Below are 20,976 nucleotides of genomic sequence, written 5' to 3' on the forward strand. Positions count from 1 at the left end.
AGAGGTTACGAAGATGGAGCAACTCCAGAGGGTGCCAAGATTCAGAATACAAACTTGAGAGGTTGAGAAAGGAAGGAGTTTGGGCAAGGACCCAGAATCCTCTCAACTTCTGTGATAAGGCACATCCCCTAAGTACATGTGTCAGAGGGTGTGGGTATGTGGGTGGGGGCCTTAGAGGAGAGGGAATGGGGTGGGGCCTGCCAAGCTAGTACAGGAACTTAGCCCAGAGCAGCCAACTTAGCCCAGAGCAGCCAACTTAGCCCAGAGCAGCCACCTCATAAGGTGGTTGTAGCCACAAAAACCAAGCTCCAGGCCTTTCCTTAGGACCCATCCTTCTGACCTCAGCAAGGCGGGGGCTTCCACACTGAGGTAGGAGGGCTCCTGGCCAGCAGGTCAGCCAGCAGCTCTGGGAGGAATATTGCTGGGGCTGGGGCTCTGCTGCCCTGGAAATGACTCATTTCCTGCCATTCAAGTAGCGTCCTCTCTGTGCTTCTGCTCTGTGGAGTAAACGCTCCCTGACCCTCTCCAGGTGGTAGCCCAGTTCACATCCCCAAAGTCCCTCCATTCGGATGGTGGGGAGGTGTAGCATATCTGAGGGGAGAGCTCTTTCCTGGAGCTGACTGGGGGAAGATGGGAGAGGGGGATCTGACAGTTCCCAATTCCTGGCTGGACTCGCTGGGGGTAGACACGCAGGCTGGGAGTAAGGGAAGGGAAAGAAAAGGTCAGGGGCAGGGGGCCCCTATCTGAATCCGGAGTCCATAAAGTTAACCCCTCATGTCCAGAGACTATCTCCTCCCTCACACTCAACCCGTGCGGCCCACCACAGGAAAACGGGGATCGCAGAACCCTGTGACCATAAAGTGGTCCTAGGGGCGCCCAGCACAGGCGGCAGGCAGGTGGGATGTGATCTGGTTGGGAGAGGTCACAGGGCCGAGGGCCACTCTCTGGCAGAAGCACTCCAGGCCCTCTCCCTGGAGAGCAAGTTTCGGGTCAGGGGGGAAAGAAACCTAGAGAGGCCCCAGCAGAGCAGTGGGTGTGGGAGAGGGGCAGGGCGGGGAGCCTGCGATGGGAGGCCGCGCGCAGGGGGCGGGGGCGGGGGCTGGTCCAGCCTGCCAGGGCTCCTTCCGGGCTGGAGAGGGGAGGCAGTGCCGCCCCCTGGCGGCAGCGCTCCGGCAGCGCAGGTCTCTGCCCACGGGTCTCAAGGTCCTGTGACTTCATCCCCCTCTCGCGAGGCCGCGCTGCTGAGCCGCTGGAGCCGACGGTTGGGACCCCATCGTCGCCCTCGGCCCTTCTCCTGCCTCTCAGGTTCTCGAGACCAGATCCTGCCCGCCTGCCGGGACCTGCGCAGCATGCGGCCCGCGGGCCTCGAGTGTCCCCACATGCTCTGCCTGCGGCCTCTGCTGCGCCTGCTGCTCCTGCTGTTGCTGCTGCCGCAGCCGGTAACCCGCGCCCAGACCAGGCCGGGCGCTCCCAGTGCCCCGACAGCGCTGGACACCCCGACCGCGCTGGGCACCCCCAGCGGCACTCCCAGTGCCAAGACTAGGCCAGGGTCCCCCAGCGACTCTACTGCGCCGAGCACCCCTAGTGCCCCAACCTCACCTGGAACCCCCAGCACCCCGAATCTGCGGGAGCGTGCTCAGGCCCTGATGCGGGACTTCCCACTCGTGGATGGGTGCGTAGGTGCGGTGGGGGCTGAGCTCACCCCTGGGCTGGGGAGGGGGTCCTGAGCATGTAGGGCTAGGGAGGAGGTTCCCTCACATGGATGTCCTTTTCCTCCTCTGTCACCCGCTCCCTGTCGGGAATGCCCGAGCCCAGGCCTCAAAGGGTCCTTGTGTAGTCTGTGTAACAGTGTGGGGTGGGGAACGCCTTGGCTGGCCCAGGCTGGCCGCATGTCCTGCCTGATCTCCAGGCCTAAAGGAGTCTACCCATTTGCCCCCGACCTGACCCTGCCTTGACCTCCTTCCAGCCACAATGACATGCCTCTGGTCCTGAGGCAGTTTTACCGCAACCGGCTACAGGATGTGAACCTGCACAATTTCAGCCAGGGCCAGACCAACCTGGACAGGCTTAGAGACGGTCTCGTGGGTGCACAGGTACCACAGGGACGCACAAGGCGCCACTGGCTACTGGGGTGTGTGGGGGACTATGGGCCCGAGAGACCACAATAAGTTAGTCACATGGCAACTCAGTTACCAGAGTGACCCCAAAAGTGCCATGACATCAATGCTCGGGGCTGCAGGGGCCACGGTGAACCAGCTTGGTGGCCCTCCAGGTAGCAGGGAACAAGCGGTTTATCGCATGTGGTCTCTGGGTCCACTGGGTGCTGTGTGGGCTGTGGAGGCTATGGAAGGAGGAGCTCCACAGCAGGCCCTGCCCAAGCCAATCCCTGGCCTTCCCCCAGTTCTGGTCAGCCTACGTCCCATGCCAGACCCAGGATCGGGATGCCCTGCGCCTCACCCTGGAGCAAATTGACCTCATCCACCGTATGTGTGCCTCCTATTCTGAGCTGGAGCTTGTGACCACGGTTAGAGGTAGGCAGGCCGGTGGGTGGTGTTTAGGGACTTGATCGAGCTACCCCAGCCCCTGAGAGTGATCACCTAATCTACCTGCCCCCAGATCTGAACAGTACCCGGAAGTTGGCTTGCCTCATTGGTGTGGAGGGCGGCCACTCACTGGACAGTAGCCTCTCCGTCTTGCGTACCTTCTATATGCTGGGTGTGCGCTACCTGACCCTCACCCACACCTGCAACACACCCTGGTGAGCACAGTGCAGATGGTATGTGCCCACGGAGGCAGGGATCTGCCCGAGATACCACGGGGACCCAGAACACACTTTATCCCTGGAATCTGGCTCTGACCCTGGAGTGGGGAGGGGATCTGGGCTCACAAAGCAACTCTGGACCCCCAGCAGGGTCTTCCTACTACCAGGCACGGCCCAGCTTGGGTTCTTGCTCTTGCTCTACGGGGGTGCCGGGATAGAGGGTTCAGTAGGGCCTCTCAGCTCTTGTGGCCCAATTATGGCCACCAGTCAGACTGCCTCCTGACCATCCTGCAGGGCAGAGAGCTCAGAAAAGGGCATCCACCCCTTCTACAACAATGTCAGCGGGCTGACCAGTTTTGGTGAGGTGAGAACCCTGGTTCCATACCCTGCTCCACCTGCATATACACACCCCACCTGTTCCCTACAAATAAATGCACATACAAGTGCACCCCTGATGCCTTCGGCCCAACCTTTCCCTGCAGAAGGTGGTGATGGAAATGAACCGTCTGGGCATGATGGTAGACCTGTCCCATGTCTCAGATGCCGTGGCACGACGGGCTCTGGAAGTGTCACGGGCACCTGTGATCTTCTCCCACTCAGCTGCCCGGGGGGTATGCAAGAATGAGCGGAATGTTCCTGATGACATCCTGCAGCTACTGGTGAGAGACACCGCCCTGGCTTTTGACCCAAAGCAAGAGGTTTGAAACAGGAACCCTTGAACCTGAGTCCCAGCTCCCTCAACTTTCTCAAACCCAAGGCTGAACATCTGCCCTGAACTCTCTTTTTAAAAAAAATATATTTTATTGATTTTTTTACAGAGAGGAAGGGAGATGGAGAGGGATAGAGAGTTAGAAACATCAATCAGCTGCCTCCTGCACACTCCCAACTGGGGATGTGCCCGCAACCAAGGTACATGCCCGCAACCAAGGTACATGCCCCTGACCGGAATCGAACCCGGGACCCTTCAGTCTGAAGGCCAACACTCTATCCACTGAGCCAAACCGGTTAGGGCTGCCCTGAACTCTTGAACCCAACATAGGGTTCTAGGTGGTAAATACTCCTCTAAATCTTCAAACCCAGGGCCAAGACCCCATCCAAACCAGGACTGACACACCTCCATTCATACAAACCAGAGAGATGACGTTTCCTCTGACCTCAAGGTCATGGTTGAACACCTGCCCAGCCAGTTAACAGGCAGGTGGTTGTGCTGGGGGCGGGAGGGGCAAGCTGAGTGTCAATTTTTCCATTCATGCAGAAGAAGAATGGTGGCATCGTGATGGTGTCCTTGTCCGTGGGGGTGCTGCAGTGCAACCCGTTGGCCAATGTGTCCACTGTGGCAGGTAAGCCCCACCTGAGCTCTCTGAGCAGCTCTGATCTGAACCTAAAGCTTTTCTGGGGAACCTCAGAACTACCAATACATTTGACCCATCCATTGGCAGTAGGCACAGACCCCTCAGCACCTTGGTGCCATTACACCTAGAGCCACAGAGTGGATAGTGCAGTGCTGTTGGGTATAAGGGAGGCGGTCACACATAGAGCCTGGGTGTCTCTGTAGGGGCTCCCAAAATGCCCTGCCCCTGCCTCTGGCCAAGGGACTGCGCAGCCCCTTGGGTCTCTGTGGTGTCTGTCCCTCTCCCCTCTTTCACATCCACGGAAAGGAGCACCCATAGGTTCTCAGGGAGACTTGAGGCATGGTGAATCCTGACGTGAAATGGCCCAAACTGGTAGTTCTGGGATCTGCTAGAAATCTGAGGTCCAGTCCAGAGACAGCTGGGATCCCATCAGGTCAAAGCTCAGGGCTCTCAAGTTGGCACACTGGGTGCCGAGCCATGAAGTAGTTGGCCTGCATGGCCTACAGGCTGCGAAAAGAAGAATCAGCAGAGTCCAGTCCCCACCCCCCACCCCTGCCCTGGAAACCCCATATTGCTGACTCTCCATCCCCCAGATCACTTCGACCACATCAGGGCAGTCATTGGATCCAAGTTCATTGGTATTGGCGGCGACTATGATGGGACCAGCAGGTGAGTGCTTCCCTGTGGCTTGTCAGGAGCTAGCTGTGCAGCAGTGGGGCCTTCAGTCTCCATGTCCGCCACAGCATGGTCCTCACGGCCTTTAGGCCTTCACCACAGGTCTGCTGGCCCACTTGGCATCTCCCCTCCTAGGACCTGTTTCCCGGACTTTCTGGTCTGATTGTGGCCCATGGGCCCCACTCTAAGTCATCATATTTGGCTAGGCCACCAGACAGCTCATCTGCCTAGCATGTGCACCGCCCCCCCAGTGCCAGCAGACCCACTGCTTCTGAGCAGACTTTAAGCCAGGGATGGGCAACCTTTTGAGCTTGGTGTGTCAAGCTTCGCCAAAAAACTGAGCATAACTCGGGTAGTGTGTCACTTTGAGGAAAAAACATTATTTCGCAAATGTTTCATCCTCAGGAGCAGCAAATGTTTCATCCTCGGCAGGCGGCCACCTCAGCGGCTGCGTGTCATCAGAAATGGCTACGCATGTCAGTGCTGACACGCGTGTCATAGGTTCGCCATCACTGCTTTAAGCAAAGTCTGGTTCAGGTTGACCGTATTTTCTGCTTGCAGCTGGGTCTGTGCATGCAGGAGTTCAACCCAGTTATTTTTTAAAAATAAATATTTATTTCAGAGAGGAAGGGAGAGGGAGAGAGAAACATCAATGATGAGAGAGAATCAATTGATCAGCTGCCTCCTGCACGCCCCCAAATGGGGATCAAGCCCAAAACCTGAACATGTGCCCTGACCAGGAATCAAACCGTGACCTCCTGGTTCATAGGTCGGTGCTCAACCACTGAACCACACCAGCCGGGCTCAATCCAGTTCTTAAAAAGCTTTTCTTCTTTTTATACATAGAGAAAAAATTTGCATTCAGTGAAAGGCATAGATCTTAATACAATTCCAATGACTTTTGACGAATATTCAAGGAGGTTTTGATTCTGAAAGATGAAGAGTAGGGATGAATCATTTACTCTCTCCCAGTCTCCATTTCCCATATCTGACCGGGGCTGGGATTCAATGGACCCTGAACACATAGGGCTGTGGTTCTGAGTCAGGACCAGGGAACAGATATGGGGCCCACCAACTGGTTGCCTGGCGGCCATACAGTTTCCCTCAGGGACTGGAAGACGTGTCCACATACCCAGTACTGATAGAGGAGTTGCTGAGTCGTGGCTGGAATGAGGAAGAGCTCCAGGGTGTCCTTCGAGGAAATCTGTTACGGGTCTTCAGACAGGTGGAGCAGGTAGATATGCTGGGCTGGGCGGCTGAGCAGATGGGGGGAGCCGTGGGAGCTGCCTCACCACCCACTGCTGCCTCCAGGTACGGGAGGAAAACGGCGGCCAAAGGCCCTTAGAGGATGAGTTCCCAGATGAGCAACTGGGCAGCTCTTGCCGCTCTGTCCTCCCGCGGCTGCATCCGAGACATTATATGGCTCCAGACCAGAAACTAATTGAGACTCCGACGCATTGGAAACCGAAGTTGTCATCTAAGAAGTCGTTCTCAAAATCACCCCCCCACATAGCCCCAAGCCTCACAGTTATTGCTTCCTTCCCAGTCGTCATTCTGTGGCTCTGGTGACCCAGTTCATCCTGTCAGATGTCACTTTGGCAGCTGTGGACACCCCACAAAGTTGCCCCTTTGTGCAGGCACAAATATTTCCTGAAAATAAATATTTTAGACTGAAACCAGGCATGAGTGTCCTTCTCTGTGGTGGGACCCAATAGTGGTGGTTGGTGGGGGACCCTGCTGCTCAGCCACCAGTTACTCAAGGAAGACATGCTGGTAGCGGCTTGAGGAAACCTGGGTGATTGGGCTCAGCACTGGAAGAAGACAGTGGGTGGCTCTGGCTGCATGAGGATGGATTCCCTCTGGGTAGCTCACCTCAATCCCCATCCTGACCCACTGACCACCATGTGACGATCTTTCAGAGAATTCTAGTTCACATTCCCAAGTAGGGAACCTGCCTGGATCACAAATGACCTTTGTTCCTATTTGGACAAAGCCCAGAATGTCAGGCCACATAATGGGCCATGGGCCTCCAATGGCTGGACTGCCCTGGATATGGGCCTACCCCTCCCTGACCCACAGAGACTTTCTCTCTGAGAGGCACAGGCTACTTAAAGACAATCGCCCCATCTTACCCCCAGGCCATGAACAGTAATAGCAAGTGCACTAATAACAGCCAAAATTAACAGTTGAGCTGAAACTGGTTTGGCTCAGTGGATAGAGCATCAGCCTGCAGACTGAAGGGTCCCAGGTTCGATTCCAGTCAAGGGCATGTACCTTGGTTTCGGGCACATCCCTAGTAAGAGGTGTGCAGGAGGCAGCTAATTGATGTTTCTAACTATCTCTTTCCCTTCCTCTCTGTAAAAAATAAAATATATTTTTTTAAAAAGAGTTGATACATTAAGAGTTAGTAATCATAGCTAATAGTAAACATGACAATAGGTAATGGCTAATAAAAATAATAATACTAATAGTCAATGCATATCCCATGATGGAGAAATTTCACCCAAGATATATATCCAAGAGGAATGAATGCATACATTCCCCTATAGGCATGTAAAAAAATAACTATAGCAGTACTAATAATAATCCCAAACTGTGCATTTCAAAGTCAAACTTCAAGAAGCCAAAGACAAAAGATTATCTTAAAAGCAGTCATATTTTTAAAATCATATTAACTTGAGGAACAACAATACTGACAACTGAATTTTCAATAGAAATAATGGGGCAGTGCCCTTGGCAACCCCCTGGATCCGTCTCTTGCATCAACAGTGGACAGAACGTACTCAGGGACACCCCTTTTTCCAGGAACCCCTGTTTTCCACTCACCACCTTTGGAACCACCTCAGCCATCCTCAGCCTCCAAGACCAGCAAATACTGTGTGTGTGTGTGTGTGTGTGTGTGTGTGTGTGTGTGTGTGTTTATTTTAGAGAGAGGAAATGGGGGAGAAAGAGACAGAATGACAAACATCGATGTGAGAGAGATATCATTGGTTTCCTTCCATACAACTGGGTTCTAATCCACAACCTGGGTCTGTGCCCTGATCAAGAATTAAACCCGCCACCTTTCAGTGTACAAGATGCTCCAACCAATTGAGCCATAATAGCCAGGGCAGCAAACACAATTTTTGGACCATAATTCCTTATTGCTAAACAACCATGAGCAGCCTAATTCCTCAGAATTATTCCACTGAGGTGGAGGCTGCCCTCAACTGCCTGGTCAAGCTGCATCTGCAGGCCTACACCTACCTCTCTCTGGGCTTCTATTTTGACCACTACAGTGTGGCTCTGGAGGGTGTGGGCCACTTCCTCAAGTTGGCAGAGGAGAAGTGCAAGGGCACCCAGCGTCTCTTAAAGTTGCAAAACCAGCATGGTGGCCGAATACATTTCCAGGACGTGCTGAAGCCTTCCCAGGTTAAGTGGGGTAAAACTCAGGATGTCATGGAAGCTGCCCTGGTCATGGAAAAGAACCTGAACCAGGCCCCTTTGAACCTGCACGCCCTGGTTCTACCCTCACAGAACCTCATCTCTCTGACTTCCTGGAGAACCACTTCTTGGATGAGGAAGTGAAACTCATCAAGAAGATGGGCAACCACCTGACTAATCTCTGAAGGCCGTCCAGTCCCCAGGCTGGGCTGAGTGAGTATCTCTTCAAGAGGCTCACCCTCAAGCAGACTAGGAGCCTTTGGAGCCCAGAGGCCTTTAAGCGGCCTCTGCATTCCTCTGGTGTCTAGCTTTTGCTGGCCTCCCTGAAACCACGAAAATCCTCACTTGAGGATATGTTTTTATTGATTTTTAGAGAGAGGAAGGGAGAGAGAGAAAAACATTGATCGGTTTTCTCTGGATACCAGGGATAGAACCCACAACCTAGGTATGTGCTCTAACTAGGAATCGAACCTGCAACCTTTTTGTGTACAGGACAATGCTCCAACCAGCCAAGCCAACTGGCCAGGGCCTGCAAAAGATCCTTTTAACCACCGTGGAGTTCTCTCCCATGCATTGAACCAAACGGAAACAAATATTTTTTTTTTGGGGGGGGGGGAATAATGGACATCTATACATAGTGAAATATCTTTTTTTAAAAATATATTTTATTGATTTTTTTACAGAGAGGAAGGGAGAGGAATAGAGAGTTAGAATCATCTATGAGAGAGAAACATGCATCAGCTGCCCCCCACCGGTGATGTGCCTGCAACCAAGGCACACGCCCCTGACCAGAATCAAACCTGGTGGTTTGATAAAGATATTTCATTATAGCCAAACCAGTCAGGGCTATAGTGAAATATCTTTAACCTGCTGAATAAAAGTAACTACTACTGTTGAATTCTGTGAAGTGAAATATTCTTCAAAAATGAGGGGAAATAGCCAAAACCAGTTTGGCTCAGTGGATAGAGCGTCAGCCTGCGGACTCAGGAGTCCTGGGTTTGATTCCGGTCAAGGGCATGTGCCTTGGTTGCGGGCACATCCCCAGTAGGGGGTGTGCAGGAGGCAGCTGATCATGTTTCTAACTCTCTGTCCCTTTCCCTTCCTCTCTGTAGAAAAATCAATAAAATGTATTAATTTAAAAAAAAATGAGGGGAAATAAATATCTTTTTAGACCAACAAATGTGGAGAGAGAAATTGGAAATGTACAAATCACCTAATGGGAATATCAGTTATTATGGGAAAAGTGCATATCAAATAGAAATTAAGGAGGTCATAGATGCCCTAATTTCACATTTGAAATGGGGATACAAATAAAGTATCTTTAGAGTTTGAATTTTTTTTTAAAATCCTCACCTGAGGATATTTTCCTATTGATTTTTAGAGAGAGGGAAAGACAGAGAGAAATACTGATGTGAGAGAAACACATCAGTTGGTTGCCTCCTGCACATCCCCTCACCAGGGCCTGGGCTGGGTAGGAGCCTACAACCCAATCTGAGGGACATGTCCTTGACTGGAACCCAACCCAGGACCCTTTGATCCACAGGCCAACGCTCTATCCATTAGCCAAACCGGCTAGGGCTCACATTTTGAATTTTTAACTGGAGAAAATACAGTTCTGAGATCAGTTCCCCCTAAACCAGGATTTTATTTTTTTTTCTGCAGAAAACAATGAATTATACCATCCAGGCCTATGGCCAGCCTGGAAACCAGCTTGTCTTAAAGGAGGATTTCTGCCCCAGATGCAGTCATGTGTCAAATCAAGACAGCCCCCACCACCCCAACCCCCACCATACTCTTAGCACCAAGGGCTCTAACCTGACCTTGTCCCCTTCCATGCCTTCTAGGGTCTTCCATTTCCTCCTCCATGGCATAGTCGTCCTGCCCGAAGCAGACCTTTGCTTGGGCCACTGGCCAATCGGGATGCCCACTCCACTCCAGGCCCCATCCTTCCAAGGCTCAGCCACTGCTCTGGTACCTCCACTAACATCTTATCACCCTGGCCAGCCCTCACCATCACTACCCTCAGCCAGGATAACTATATTACAGAAAAAGATAATACGTAAATTGACCAGGGAGTTGGTAACCCCTTTCCCAAGATGACTACTTTCAACTAATGTTTAGTATGTATATTCCTCTAGAGTCTTGTGTGTGTGTGTGTGTGTGTGTGTTAACATATATACAGAAGCAAATTTCAATATTAGATGCTAAAACAAAATGGCCTCTCATAAATATTATTCTTAAATTTCATGTTTATTACATATATACAGAAAATTGTTTTGCTGTCAGTCAAAACCGACAAATCTAATCACTATTCTGAGTGGACAGTTAGAATTTCATGGAATAGGTGACCTTGTTGAGGGTGAGGCACATCCATGCAACTAAAACCCTATATGGACCTGCGACTTGTCTGACGAGGGGTGAGACTAGAAACATTCCTGGGTCCCTCCCAGTCCCCCGCCCCCCCCCGTCCCCCTGCCCCCTCCCAGTCCCACCCCCCACCACCATCCCATCTCCCTTAGTCTGTGGGTCCCTACCAGAAGCCAAAGCAGAGGGATCCCGGCTGGAGGGAGCCCACGATGCGTCGCCAGAGGGCGCTCGCGGCAGAGGGCTGCCCGGCCCATTGGGGTGCTCTCCCTGTTGGGAGCAGGAGGGTCGTGGTGCCCCCTGGCGGCCACGCAGTGCGACGGCGTTACGGACCCCTGGAAGTCTTCCCAGCGTCTTGACCCTCCTGCTCTCGAAGCCGCGCCGCTGAGTCATTACATCCACGGTCGGGTGACGGTCTGCCTCTCTCAGGCTTTCCAAACCAGCCCTTGCCCGCCTGCCCGCCTGGGCAGCATGCGGCCCGCGGACCTCGAGTGTCCCCGCGTGCTCGGCTGGCGGCCTCTGCTGTGTCCGCTGCTCTTGCTGTTGCTGTCGCTGCTGCTGAAGCCGGTAACCCGCGCTCGGACCATTGCAGGCGCCCCCAGCGCCCCCACAGCACTGGGAACAACCAGCGCCACGACCATGCCCGATGTTCCCAGTGCCCCAACCACGCCAAGCACCCCCAGGGCCCTGAGACTGCGGGAGCGCGCGAAGGCCCTGATGCGGGACTTCCCGCTGGTGGATGGGTGTGTAGATGCGCGTGGGGGCGGAGAGGGCGGTGGGGGCTGAACTCACCCCTAGGCAGGGGAGGGGATCCTGCGAGTGCAGGGATAGTGAGGAGGCTCCCTCACACCTCCCCTGGATACACTCCATCATCATTCATGGGCCCTTTCTCCCCATTATCCCGTTTCTGGTGGAACCCTCACCCCACCCACAACCTGAGCCTCCAGAGGTCTCCCTGCTGCTATTGTTTGTGTGAGGTGGGAAGGTGGAGTGGGACAGGGTAGGTCCAGGCATGTTGACGTGTCTTGCCTGACCTGAGGCCACGTCCGCACTCTAACCTTGTCTTGACACCCCCAGCCACAACCATCTGCCCCTGCTCCTGAGGCGGCTTTTCCAGAACAGGCTACAAGATGTTAACCTGCGCAACTTCAGCCGTGGCCAGACCAGCCTGGACAAGCTTATGGATGGCCTTGTGGGTGCACAGGTACCACGGGGACACACAGGGGGCCACAGCGTGGCTGCTGGGGAATGTGGAGGCCACAGGAACCTGGGTAGGCAGTCCTCTGGGTATCATAGGACACGATGTGTCATCATGTGGCTGCTGGGGAGCGTGGGGATGTTGGAGGCCAAGACAGGCTGGCCACATAGATCCCTAGGTTCTGTGGAGACTACACAGAAATGATCAGAAAAATCCCTGGTGATTGTGGGAGGTACCGAGACCACAAAGGACATGGTGAGCTGGCCTTGGGGCATTCACACAGCACATGGACAAACAGCAGGCAAGGATGATGTGTCCTGAGTCCACAGTTTGGCTGCTGGCAGCAAGCTGAATGGTTATCAAGGTGCCATGGGGTCGGCCTCACTTAGGCCACTGACCCTCATGAGTACCTTGGGGGCTGAGAAGGAGTGGCAGGCCAGGCCTGATCACATTCTGGGCCCTTGGGCCTACCCTTAGTTCTGGTCAGCCTACGTCCCTTGCCAGACCCAGGGACAGGATGCCATACGCCTCGCACTGGAGCAGATTGACCTCATTCATCGCATGTGTGCTTCCTACGCTGAACTGGAGCTTGTGACCTCAGTCCAAGGTGGGCTGTCGAATGCGGCGGGGGCAGGGGGAGGAATAGTCAGAGGCTTCCTCTGGTGCTTCTGGCCCTGGTTCCGGACCACTTGATTTTCCACCCTCTTCTAGATCTGAACAGCACTCAAAAGCTGGCCTGCCTCATTGGTGTGGAGGGCGGTCACTCACTGGACAGCAGCCTCTCTGTTCTGCGTAGCTTCTATCTGCTGGGGGTGCGCTACCTGACACTCACCTTCACCTGCAACACGCCCTGGTGAGTGTAGTGGAATGATAGACAGGATGGTGGGGAAGCTGCCGGAGCGGTGAGGACAGAGGTGTCCAGAGAGGGAGGCCGGACTGCCGGCAGGTCCCTCACACTCCCGGAGAGCAGCTGGCCTACGTCCTTACCCTGTTCTGGAGCGGGGATGGATGAACAGAGGGATTGCAGAGTCCCCAGGCTCTGGTGGCCAAGGGGTGGCCCACTAGATGGCCCTCCACTGGCTCTTCTGCAGGGCAGAGAGTTCCGTCAAGTTTGAACACCACTTCTACACCAACGTCAGTGGGTTGACAAGCTTCGGTGAGGTGAGGACTCCTGTTCCCTACCCGAACCCACCTGTTCCCTATAGCTATGTGCATGCGTGCATCTATGACACACACACACATCCCCAAATAAAATATTTGTCCCGCCCTAGCCGGTTTGGCTTAGTGGATAGAGCAAAGACCTGCAGGCCCAAGGGTCCCGAGTTCAATTCCAGTCAAGGGCACGTACTTCGGTTGCAGGCTCCTCCCCGGCCTGGGCCCTGGTCAGGGCGTGTGCAGGAGGCAACCAATCTATGTGTTTTTCTCACATCGATGTTTCTCTCTGTCTTTCCCTCTCTCTTCCACTTCCCTAAAAATCAATGGAGAAATATCCTCGGGTGAGGATTAACAAACAAATAGACAAACAAAAAAATGTGTCCCTGCAGAAGGTGGTAGGGGAAATGAATCGCCTGGGCATGATGGTGGACTTGTCCCATGCGTCAGACGCCTTGGTGCAACAAGTGCTGAAGGTATCAAGGGCTCCTGTGATCTTCTCCCACTCAGCTGCCAGGGCTGTGTGCAACAATTTGCTGAACGTTCCAGATGACATCCTACAACTTCTTGTGAGTGGCCACCCCAGCCCTCAAACCCAGAGCTAAGCATGCTTCATACAAAGATTCTTGACCCTGAACAAAGCTACCAGCCCAGGCCTCACTTTTGGACTCGAGGCTGGTTAACCCTCCCGATCTCTGAAACTCAAGTCCAAATCAGTTCCACCCAGGGACCCACAAACCCAGAGGAAAAGTGTCTTCCAATCTCTGAAGCCAGGACTGAGTACTGTCCTAATGGGAGGGCCCTCCAGGGCACAGGGGGCAGGTCATCAGGACAGAAGGGCAAGCTGAGTATCCATTTGTTTATCCCTGTAGAAAAAGAATGGTGGCATTGTGATGGTGACGCTGTCCATGGGGATTTTACAGTGCAACCTGTTTGCCAACGTGTCCACTGTGGCAGGTGAGCCCCACCTCAACTCCTTGTGCAGGTCTAGCTTGGGTGTGTGGCCACCGGGGTCCTCAGGACAGCTCCAGCGAGCTAGCACACCTGTTGGGCAATGGGCGGACCTTGGAGAGTATATACAGCTCTTCACGGCCACCAGGTCTGGGCCCACAGTCAGTGCTCATGGCTTTGGGCAAGCATCTGCCTCTGCTTCTGAGTCTCACTTTTACTCCCACATCTCTGGACAGGACAGGCAGGCAGGCAGGCAGACCCCAACCAGGCTCTCAAGGAACCCAGAGGCAGGGTGGCTTCTGGGCAGGAAAAGGTCCAAAGAGGTGGCTCTGAAGTTCACTCTAGGTCCAGTGTCCAGCTTGTGGCCACTTCAGAACACACAACTGGCTAGGAGCTCTGTGGAGTCAGCTGCCATGGCCTGGAGTACTATGGGCAGGGGGATTGGCCAGGGCTGAGCTTCACCAGCCCAGGGCTGCCCACCACCAACCTCCACCCTCTAGATCACTTTGACCACATCAAGGCAGTCATTGGATCTGAGTTCATCGGGATTGGTGGAAATTATGACGGGTCTGGCCGGTGAGTGTTTCCCTGTTTTTTTTTTTTCTTGGGCTGGGATAGAAGAGGGAATTATAGTTCCGCATCCTGTGGTCCTCCCATTTTTCAAACCTCAACCACAGGCTCTTGTCTTCCAGACAATTTGATATTTCCCCACTCTCAGGGCCTGTGTCCTGGGCTTTCCCTGCCCCTTCTGTGGTCCACTGGACCCACCGCCACTCGAGGTCATCACCTCCCACAGGCAGAGCTCATCCGCCTGCACAAGCTCCGGTCCCAACCCAGCAGGTCTAGCTTGGGTCTGTGGCCACCGTTGTGGGCTGATCATCTGTTCAGTGGGTAGATGCTGCAGAAGCCCAGTCTTCAAGGAGCTTCCAAAGTTGCATTCAGTAGTCTAAAGAACAATGGCCTTCAGTTTTCCATGTGACTGGGGCTGTTGGGACAATGGCCGTAGACAAGGATCAGGGCCATGGTCCCACAGCTGGCTGGCTGGTGTTTACACAGGTTCCCTCAGGAGCTGGAGGATGTATCCACATACCCGGTTCTCATAGAAGAGTTACTGAGGCGTGGCTGGAGTGAGAAGGAGCTTCAGGGTGTCCTTCGTGGAAATCTGCTGCGAGTCTTCAGACACGTGGAACAGGTATTATGCTGGGCTGAGCAAAAGGATGGCTCAGTGGTTTACAGGTGAGGGGTGCCCTGGGGGAGCCACTGACTGATGACTCCCACCCGCAGGTGAGAGATGCAAACAGTGGCCAGAACCCTGCAGAGGATGAGTTTCCAGACAGGCAGGTGGGCAGGTCCTGCCACTCCCACCTCATGACTTCGCTTCAGCATGAACACCTGGCCACACACCTGGATGTGACCAAGCGGCCAAGCAATCATATTCTCCAGAGTCCCCCAAAAGCCTCCCCACACTTTGTCCTAGGCTTCATGGCTACTGCCACCTTCTCAACCCTCATTCTGTGGCTCTGGTGACCTGGTCAGTTCCCCAGAGGTCACCTTAGGAGTCTCACAAAGTCCCCCTCCTAGTCATCCAGGCACAAGCATATGCTAAGAATAAACGTTTTAGGCATGGAACCAGGTGTGAGTGTCCTTCCTCTTTCGCATGGAGGGGGTGAGGGGTGTGATCCAGACTTCATTCCTTTTTATGGATGAATAATAGTGTCTGGTACACACACACACACACACACACACACACACACACACACACACAGTCCCTGGTACATAGATATCACAGTTTGTTACCCATTCACCTGTTAATGGAAACTTGGATTGCCTCCACCTTTTGGCTATACAATGAACATTGGCATACAGGTATCTGTTTGAGTCCCTGCTTTCAATTCCTTTGGGCATATGCCTAGGATGAAATTGCTGAATCATAGGGCAATTCTAGGTTTAGCTTTTTGCAAAACCACCACACTGTTTTCAATAGCAGCTGTTACCATTTTACTATACATCCCCACTCAACAATGTACAAGGGTTTCAATTTCTCCACATCCTCCCCAGCACTTACCTTGCTTTTTTTGTGATAATAGCTAACCTAAAGGGTGGGAAATGATATCTCACCACCAATCTCACATTGTGGTTTTGGTTTGCATTTACCTAATGACTAAATGATGTTGAGCATCTTTTCCTGTGTACAATATATCCATAAGCTCCAAGTCAGTGTTCTTTCTCAGCTCTCTGAAGCCATTTTGAACTGGCTTGGGAGGTCATCCTGTTCTCCTCAGAAAGCCTCATTTTGTGAGTAATAAAGTTTCCATATCCTCTTGGAGTACATGTAGCCTTATCAGTCTTGACATCTGACCCAACTTTGGGGAGGATGGGCCTATCTGCTTCTACAGGGTGACCTCAAAGCTTTGTCAGGACTGTTATTTCATCTCTAGCTAATTTAGCCTGACTACTAAGGCAATGCTCTTCTAAGGAGTCTAGCTAATGGCCCATATATTGAAAGGTCTTTCACTCTCACTGGCAGGAACACAAATGTGTGAGCTCCAGGAATTATTCAGCCGACATCTTTCCAGTATTTCTTTCTCTGGTCTTATATAAACTTCTTCGTATGTGTGTACAGATCAATCCTCTGAATGGCCTCTCTCTTTGTGTAGCTTCCTCCTCCATGGTATTCTGTCCTGCAGATTCTAGCTGCTTTGGCCTTCCCAAAAGCAGGGCTTATTTTTCTTTCTTTTTTTATTTATTTTATTTTTTTAAAAATATATTTTATTGATTTTTTACAGAGAGGAAGGGAGAGAGATAGAGAGTTGGAAACATCGATGAGAGAGAAACATCGATCAGTTGCCTCCTGTACACCCCCTACTGGGGATGTGCCCGCAACCAAGGTACATGCCCTTGACCGGAATCAAACCTGGGACCTTTCAGTCCGCAGGCTGACGCTCTATCCACTGAGCCAAACCGGTTTCGGCTTTCTTTTTTTTAAAAAAAAAAATATATATATATATATATTTTTTATTGATTTTAGAGAGGAAGAGAGATGGAGAGAGAGAGATACCATAGAAACATCAATGATGAGAGAGAATCATTGATTGGCTGCCTCCTGCACGCCCCCCACTGGGGATCGAGCCAGCAACCTGGGCATGTGCGCTTGACCGGAATCGAACCCAGGACCTTTCAGTTTGCAGGCCGACACTCTATCCACTGAGCCAAACCGGCTAGGGAATTTTCTTTCTTTTTTTTTTTAATATATATTTTTATTTATTTCAAAGAAGAAGGGAGAGGGAGAGAGAGATAGAAACATTGATGAGAGAGAATTATAGGCTTGAAACCTGGGCATGTTCCCATGTGACTTCCTGGTTTATAGGTTGATGCTCAACCACTGAGCCATACCGGCTGGGCTATTTTTCTCCTCAATTCAGCAAGTCCATGAGGTTATGAGTTGAGGTTCCAATCCCCCCTCCTCCCACTCCCACACTACAGTATGCAAGTATTCTCTAGGCAATAAGCTAATACAATCATAGGACTCACATCATTTATTTCTCTTTCATCTGGGATCACAGTCCTATATCACCTATTGTCTATTGTCTGAAAACCATTGTTTTATACAGTTCTATTTAATTTACATAGAAAGGTACATTTGGCCCCTACTATGCTATCATGGTTGGAAGTAGTTCTATTGAGGTATCCCTCACAACCAAGAATCGATTTTTGTAAGTATTCCAAGTATACTTGGCAAAAATATGGATATAGATGTCCATTAGGTCAAGTTCATTAACTGTGTTGTTAAAATCTTTTAAATCCTTGCTGTTTTTTTTCTTGACTTATTAGTAACCGTGACAGTTGTGCTGAAATCTTCTATTGTGCTGGTGCATTTATCAGTTTCTCCCTGTAGTTCTAACAATTTGTTTTAATTGGCATGGCTCAGTGGTTGAGCATTGATCTTTGAACCAGGAGGTCAAGGTCCAATTTCCGGTCAGGGCACATACCCAGGTTGTGGGCTTGATCCTTAGTGGGGGGGGGGGGCGTGCAGAAGGCAGCCAATCAATAATTCTCTTTCATCATTGATGTTTCTATCTCTCTCTCCCTCTCTTTCTCTCTGAAATCAATTTTTTTAAAAAAAGAAATGAACATACCATAAAATTAACCATTTTAAAATGAATAATTCAGTGGCATTTAGTACACTGACAATGTTGTGCAACCATCATCATTAACTAGTTTTAAAACATTTCTATCACCCTAAAAGGAAACCTTATATCCATTAAGCAGTTATTTCTCATCCCCTCATTCCCCCTAATCACCAATTGTTTTTTCTATCTTCTTTTGGGAGAATTCCTTAATTTTGTCTTTCCAACTTTCTAGTTCATTCTCAATGATAACTTTCTGCTATTAGATCACCTATTGTATTCTTTGTTTCAGATATTATTGCAGTAATTTTCATACCTGGTCCCATATCTCTTTGATACTTCTCCCATCCAGAGAAGGGGATTGTACCCTCCAATCCCCTGTTAAATCTGGACTCTGTAACTGCTTGACCAGTAAAATACGAAGAAGTGATGTAGTGCCTGTTTCCAGGCCTAGCGTCTACTCCCTGCTTCTTGGGATGCTTGCCCATGGACTGCTGCCACCACGCCGTGGAGAAGCCACGCAGCCCAGCGGCTGGTCGCATGCAGAGGGCCCAGTGCTCTGGTCCACAGTCTCACTGAGCTCTTTGCCTACCGCCAGTAACAACTTGCTAGTCATGTGAGCGAGTCATCTGGGAAGTAAATCCTTTGGTCCCAACTGATGCCACGTGGAGTAGAGATGAGCTTTACTCAACTTGAAGATTTGTGAGCAAATTAATGTTTTTGGTCACTGTTGTTTTAAGCCGCTATGTTTGTTTGTTTTTTAAATATATTTTTATGGATTTCAGAGAGGAAGGAGATAGAAACATCAATGATGAGAGAGAATCATTGGTTGGCTGCCTCCTGCACGCCCCCCACTGGGGACCGAGCCCCCAACAAAGGCATGTGCCCTTGGTTAGAATCAAAACCGGGACCCTTCAGTCCACAGGCCGACGCTCTATCCACTGAGCCAAACCAGCTAGGGCAAGCCACTATGTTTTGGGATAATATGTTACGTAGTAATAGATCACTGGAACAATGATATTTTTCATACCTAATAGTTCTGCTTATTCTTTTTTATATACTAGTATATTCTTGTTTCATATTGCTAATATTCTCCCTTATGTTTTATAATATGTTTATTAGGCTAATCTTGAACTGTTGATCAGTGTGTTCTAAGAATTTTCCTGATAGATGTTTTCTTTTGAAATGTCTGTGCTTTCTTTTTGCCTGTGAGTACCCTGATGGTGCAGACTACTTGGTCAGTCAACGAATGGTATAGGGCAGTGGTCGGCAAACTCATTAGTCAACAGAGCCAAATATCAACAGTCCAACGATTGAAATTTCTTTTGAGAGCCAACATTTTTAAACTTAAACTATATAGGTAGGTACATTGTTATTAACTTAATTAGGGTACTCCTAAGCTGGCCTTTGCTAAAAACTCAAGGGGCCAAAGAGCCGCATGTGGCTCTCGAGCCGCGGTTTGCCGACCACTGGTATGGGGGAAGTTGTATCCTAGCCACAGAATTCCCCAGAGCTAAGGTTGTCTGTTGGGCTTCAGTGGCCTATCTCTCCCACACAGCATCTGACCCCACCCCTGAGGAGAGAAGCCGGGTGTGTGATGGCAGTGTGTGAACACTGCTGAGAACATGTGTCTGGCCAAATTACAAACCCCAGACACTCTTGTTAAAGGCTTGTACTACACCCTGGCACGCACCCTGGGGCCAAGGACTGAGGATACCAAAGTGACAAGACAGAAAGGGTCCTGCCCTTGTGAAAGCCACAGCCTAGTGGGCGAGAAAAACATTAATCCAAGATCCCCGCACGGCACTTCTCCCTGCAGTGGGTACTCTGGAGGGAAAGTGTCTCAGGGGAACACAAGCCAGGGAGGACGAGGCGGGGTGTCAGGGTCCGTGCCTGAGAAGTCTTCTGGGGAGAAGGTGGTGCTCCAGGCTGAGCACTCCGCCGTGTGGAGGAGCTTGGTCCGTGAGGCTGGGACAGAGGGTTGAAAGGCATTCTGTCAGTGAAGAGCAAGTGATTTGCAGAAACTCCCTGAGTTTGAGGAAGTGAAAGACAGAAGGGTTGAGGCTGGGCAGGAGGATGGGGAGAAGTGCAGCTGTCGAGACCCGGGAGCCAGATGAAGCAGGGACTTGTGGGCCAAGCAGAGCTTGGGCTTTCTCTTCAGAAGAGGTGGCTCTAGCCCTGGCCGATGTGGCACAGCGAGGTCGGCTGGTTGTTGTCCCATGCACCCAGAGGTCACTGGTTTGAGTCCCGGTTGGGGTACATGCTCGGGTTGCAGGCTCTGTCCCTGTGGGAGGCATGCGGGAGGCTGCTGAGAGGTGTTTCTCTCTCCCTTTCCCTTCCTTTCTCTCTAAAATCAATTAAAAATTAAAATCACCCGAAACCGGTTTGGCTCGGTGGATAGAGTGTCGGTCTGCGGACTGAAAGGTCCCAGGTTCGAGTCCGGTCAAGGGCATGTACCTTGGTTGCGGGCACATCCACGGTAGGGAGTGTGCAGGAGGCAGCTGGTCGATGTTTCTCTCTCATCGATGTTTCTAGCTCTCTATCCCTCTCCCTTCCTCTCTGTAAAAAAAAAAAAAAAATTAAAATCAAAAAAGAGGTGGCTTACCATGAGTGGGGGAGAGAGCAAGAAGTCCATTTGGAAGGCTGCTACTATGGCCAACTGAAGGCAGCACGAGGGGACAGGAAGTTAAGCGGACAAACCCTGGCCGGGAAGACTGTGGGAGAGGGGCCAGAACGGTGGTCAGCTCAGAGGCCCTCCGGCAAGGCCCAGGGACTCTGATTGCTGATTCTGCCCTAGAGCTGGAGGCTGGGAAGAGGAGGCAGTCAGAGGGTGCTGTCAGAGGTTGGTTGGGAAGAGACACCTAATTCTGATGTTCTCAAGCCCTGTGCGCCAGAAAGGGGAGAAAAATGGAGATAGACAAGTAAGATGGGCTCTGGGGTTTTCTGATAGAGAACAGCTGAAAGGACACCTAG

The 20,976-nt window shown here is 51.5% G+C and overlaps 2 protein-coding genes and 1 pseudogene across 3 annotated transcripts; all 3 read left to right on the top strand.

The window, feature by feature from the left end:
- The first annotated feature begins 262 nt into the window (after positions 1 to 262).
- On the top strand, positions 263 to 6,464 carry LOC103284821 (dipeptidase 2-like). 2 transcript variants are annotated; one of them, XM_028143184.2, is made up of 11 exons: positions 263 to 369; positions 1,306 to 1,672; positions 1,967 to 2,093; positions 2,402 to 2,531; positions 2,617 to 2,758; positions 3,056 to 3,125; positions 3,244 to 3,420; positions 4,017 to 4,101; positions 4,707 to 4,782; positions 5,887 to 6,022; positions 6,100 to 6,464. In XM_028143184.2, the coding sequence occupies exons 2-11, from the start codon at positions 1,350 to 1,352 to the stop codon at positions 6,355 to 6,357; spliced, it is 1,524 nt and encodes a 507-aa protein (XP_027998985.1). In that variant the 5' UTR covers positions 263 to 369; positions 1,306 to 1,349; the 3' UTR covers positions 6,358 to 6,464. The 2 variants fall into 2 exon arrangements, with proteins under 2 accessions (XP_027998985.1, XP_027998986.1); XM_028143185.2 differs by lacking the exon at positions 263 to 369 and having other exon boundaries at positions 1,241 to 1,672.
- Positions 6,465 to 7,944: 1,480 nt separating this feature from the next.
- LOC129147773 (ferritin light chain-like) lies at positions 7,945 to 8,396 on the top strand (annotated as a pseudogene).
- Positions 8,397 to 11,046: 2,650 nt separating this feature from the next.
- Positions 11,047 to 15,484, top strand: LOC103284820 (dipeptidase 3). Its single transcript, XM_008140133.3, has 10 exons — positions 11,047 to 11,318; positions 11,653 to 11,779; positions 12,251 to 12,380; positions 12,485 to 12,626; positions 12,865 to 12,934; positions 13,318 to 13,494; positions 13,798 to 13,882; positions 14,377 to 14,452; positions 14,933 to 15,068; positions 15,161 to 15,484. The coding sequence occupies exons 1-10, from the start codon at positions 11,047 to 11,049 to the stop codon at positions 15,401 to 15,403; spliced, it is 1,458 nt and encodes a 485-aa protein (XP_008138355.2). The 3' UTR covers positions 15,404 to 15,484.
- Positions 15,485 to 20,976: the final 5,492 nt, after the last annotated feature.

Source organism: Eptesicus fuscus, chromosome 21 (genome assembly GCF_027574615.1).
Source record: "Eptesicus fuscus isolate TK198812 chromosome 21, DD_ASM_mEF_20220401, whole genome shotgun sequence".
In the NCBI taxonomy this organism is placed as follows: Eukaryota; Metazoa; Chordata; class Mammalia; order Chiroptera; family Vespertilionidae; genus Eptesicus; species Eptesicus fuscus.

What these genes read in the sequence shown, in the direction of transcription:
- LOC103284821 (XM_028143184.2), top strand. Translation starts at nt 1,350, where the DNA reads ATGCGGCCCGCGGGCCTCGAGTGTCCCCACATGCTCTGCCTGCGGCCT. An exon ending in CACACCTGCAACACACCCTG is followed by an intron (nt 2,759 to 3,055) that starts GTGAGCACAGTG and finishes ACCATCCTGCAG; the next exon opens with GGCAGAGAGCTCAGAAAAGG. An exon ending in ATGACATCCTGCAGCTACTG is followed by an intron (nt 3,421 to 4,016) that starts GTGAGAGACACC and finishes CCATTCATGCAG; the next exon opens with AAGAAGAATGGTGGCATCGT.
- LOC103284820 (XM_008140133.3), top strand. Translation starts at nt 11,047, where the DNA reads ATGCGGCCCGCGGACCTCGAGTGTCCCCGCGTGCTCGGCTGGCGGCCT. An exon ending in GGTTGACAAGCTTCGGTGAG is followed by an intron (nt 12,935 to 13,317) that starts GTGAGGACTCCT and finishes GTGTCCCTGCAG; the next exon opens with AAGGTGGTAGGGGAAATGAA. An exon ending in CAACGTGTCCACTGTGGCAG is followed by an intron (nt 13,883 to 14,376) that starts GTGAGCCCCACC and finishes TCCACCCTCTAG; the next exon opens with ATCACTTTGACCACATCAAG.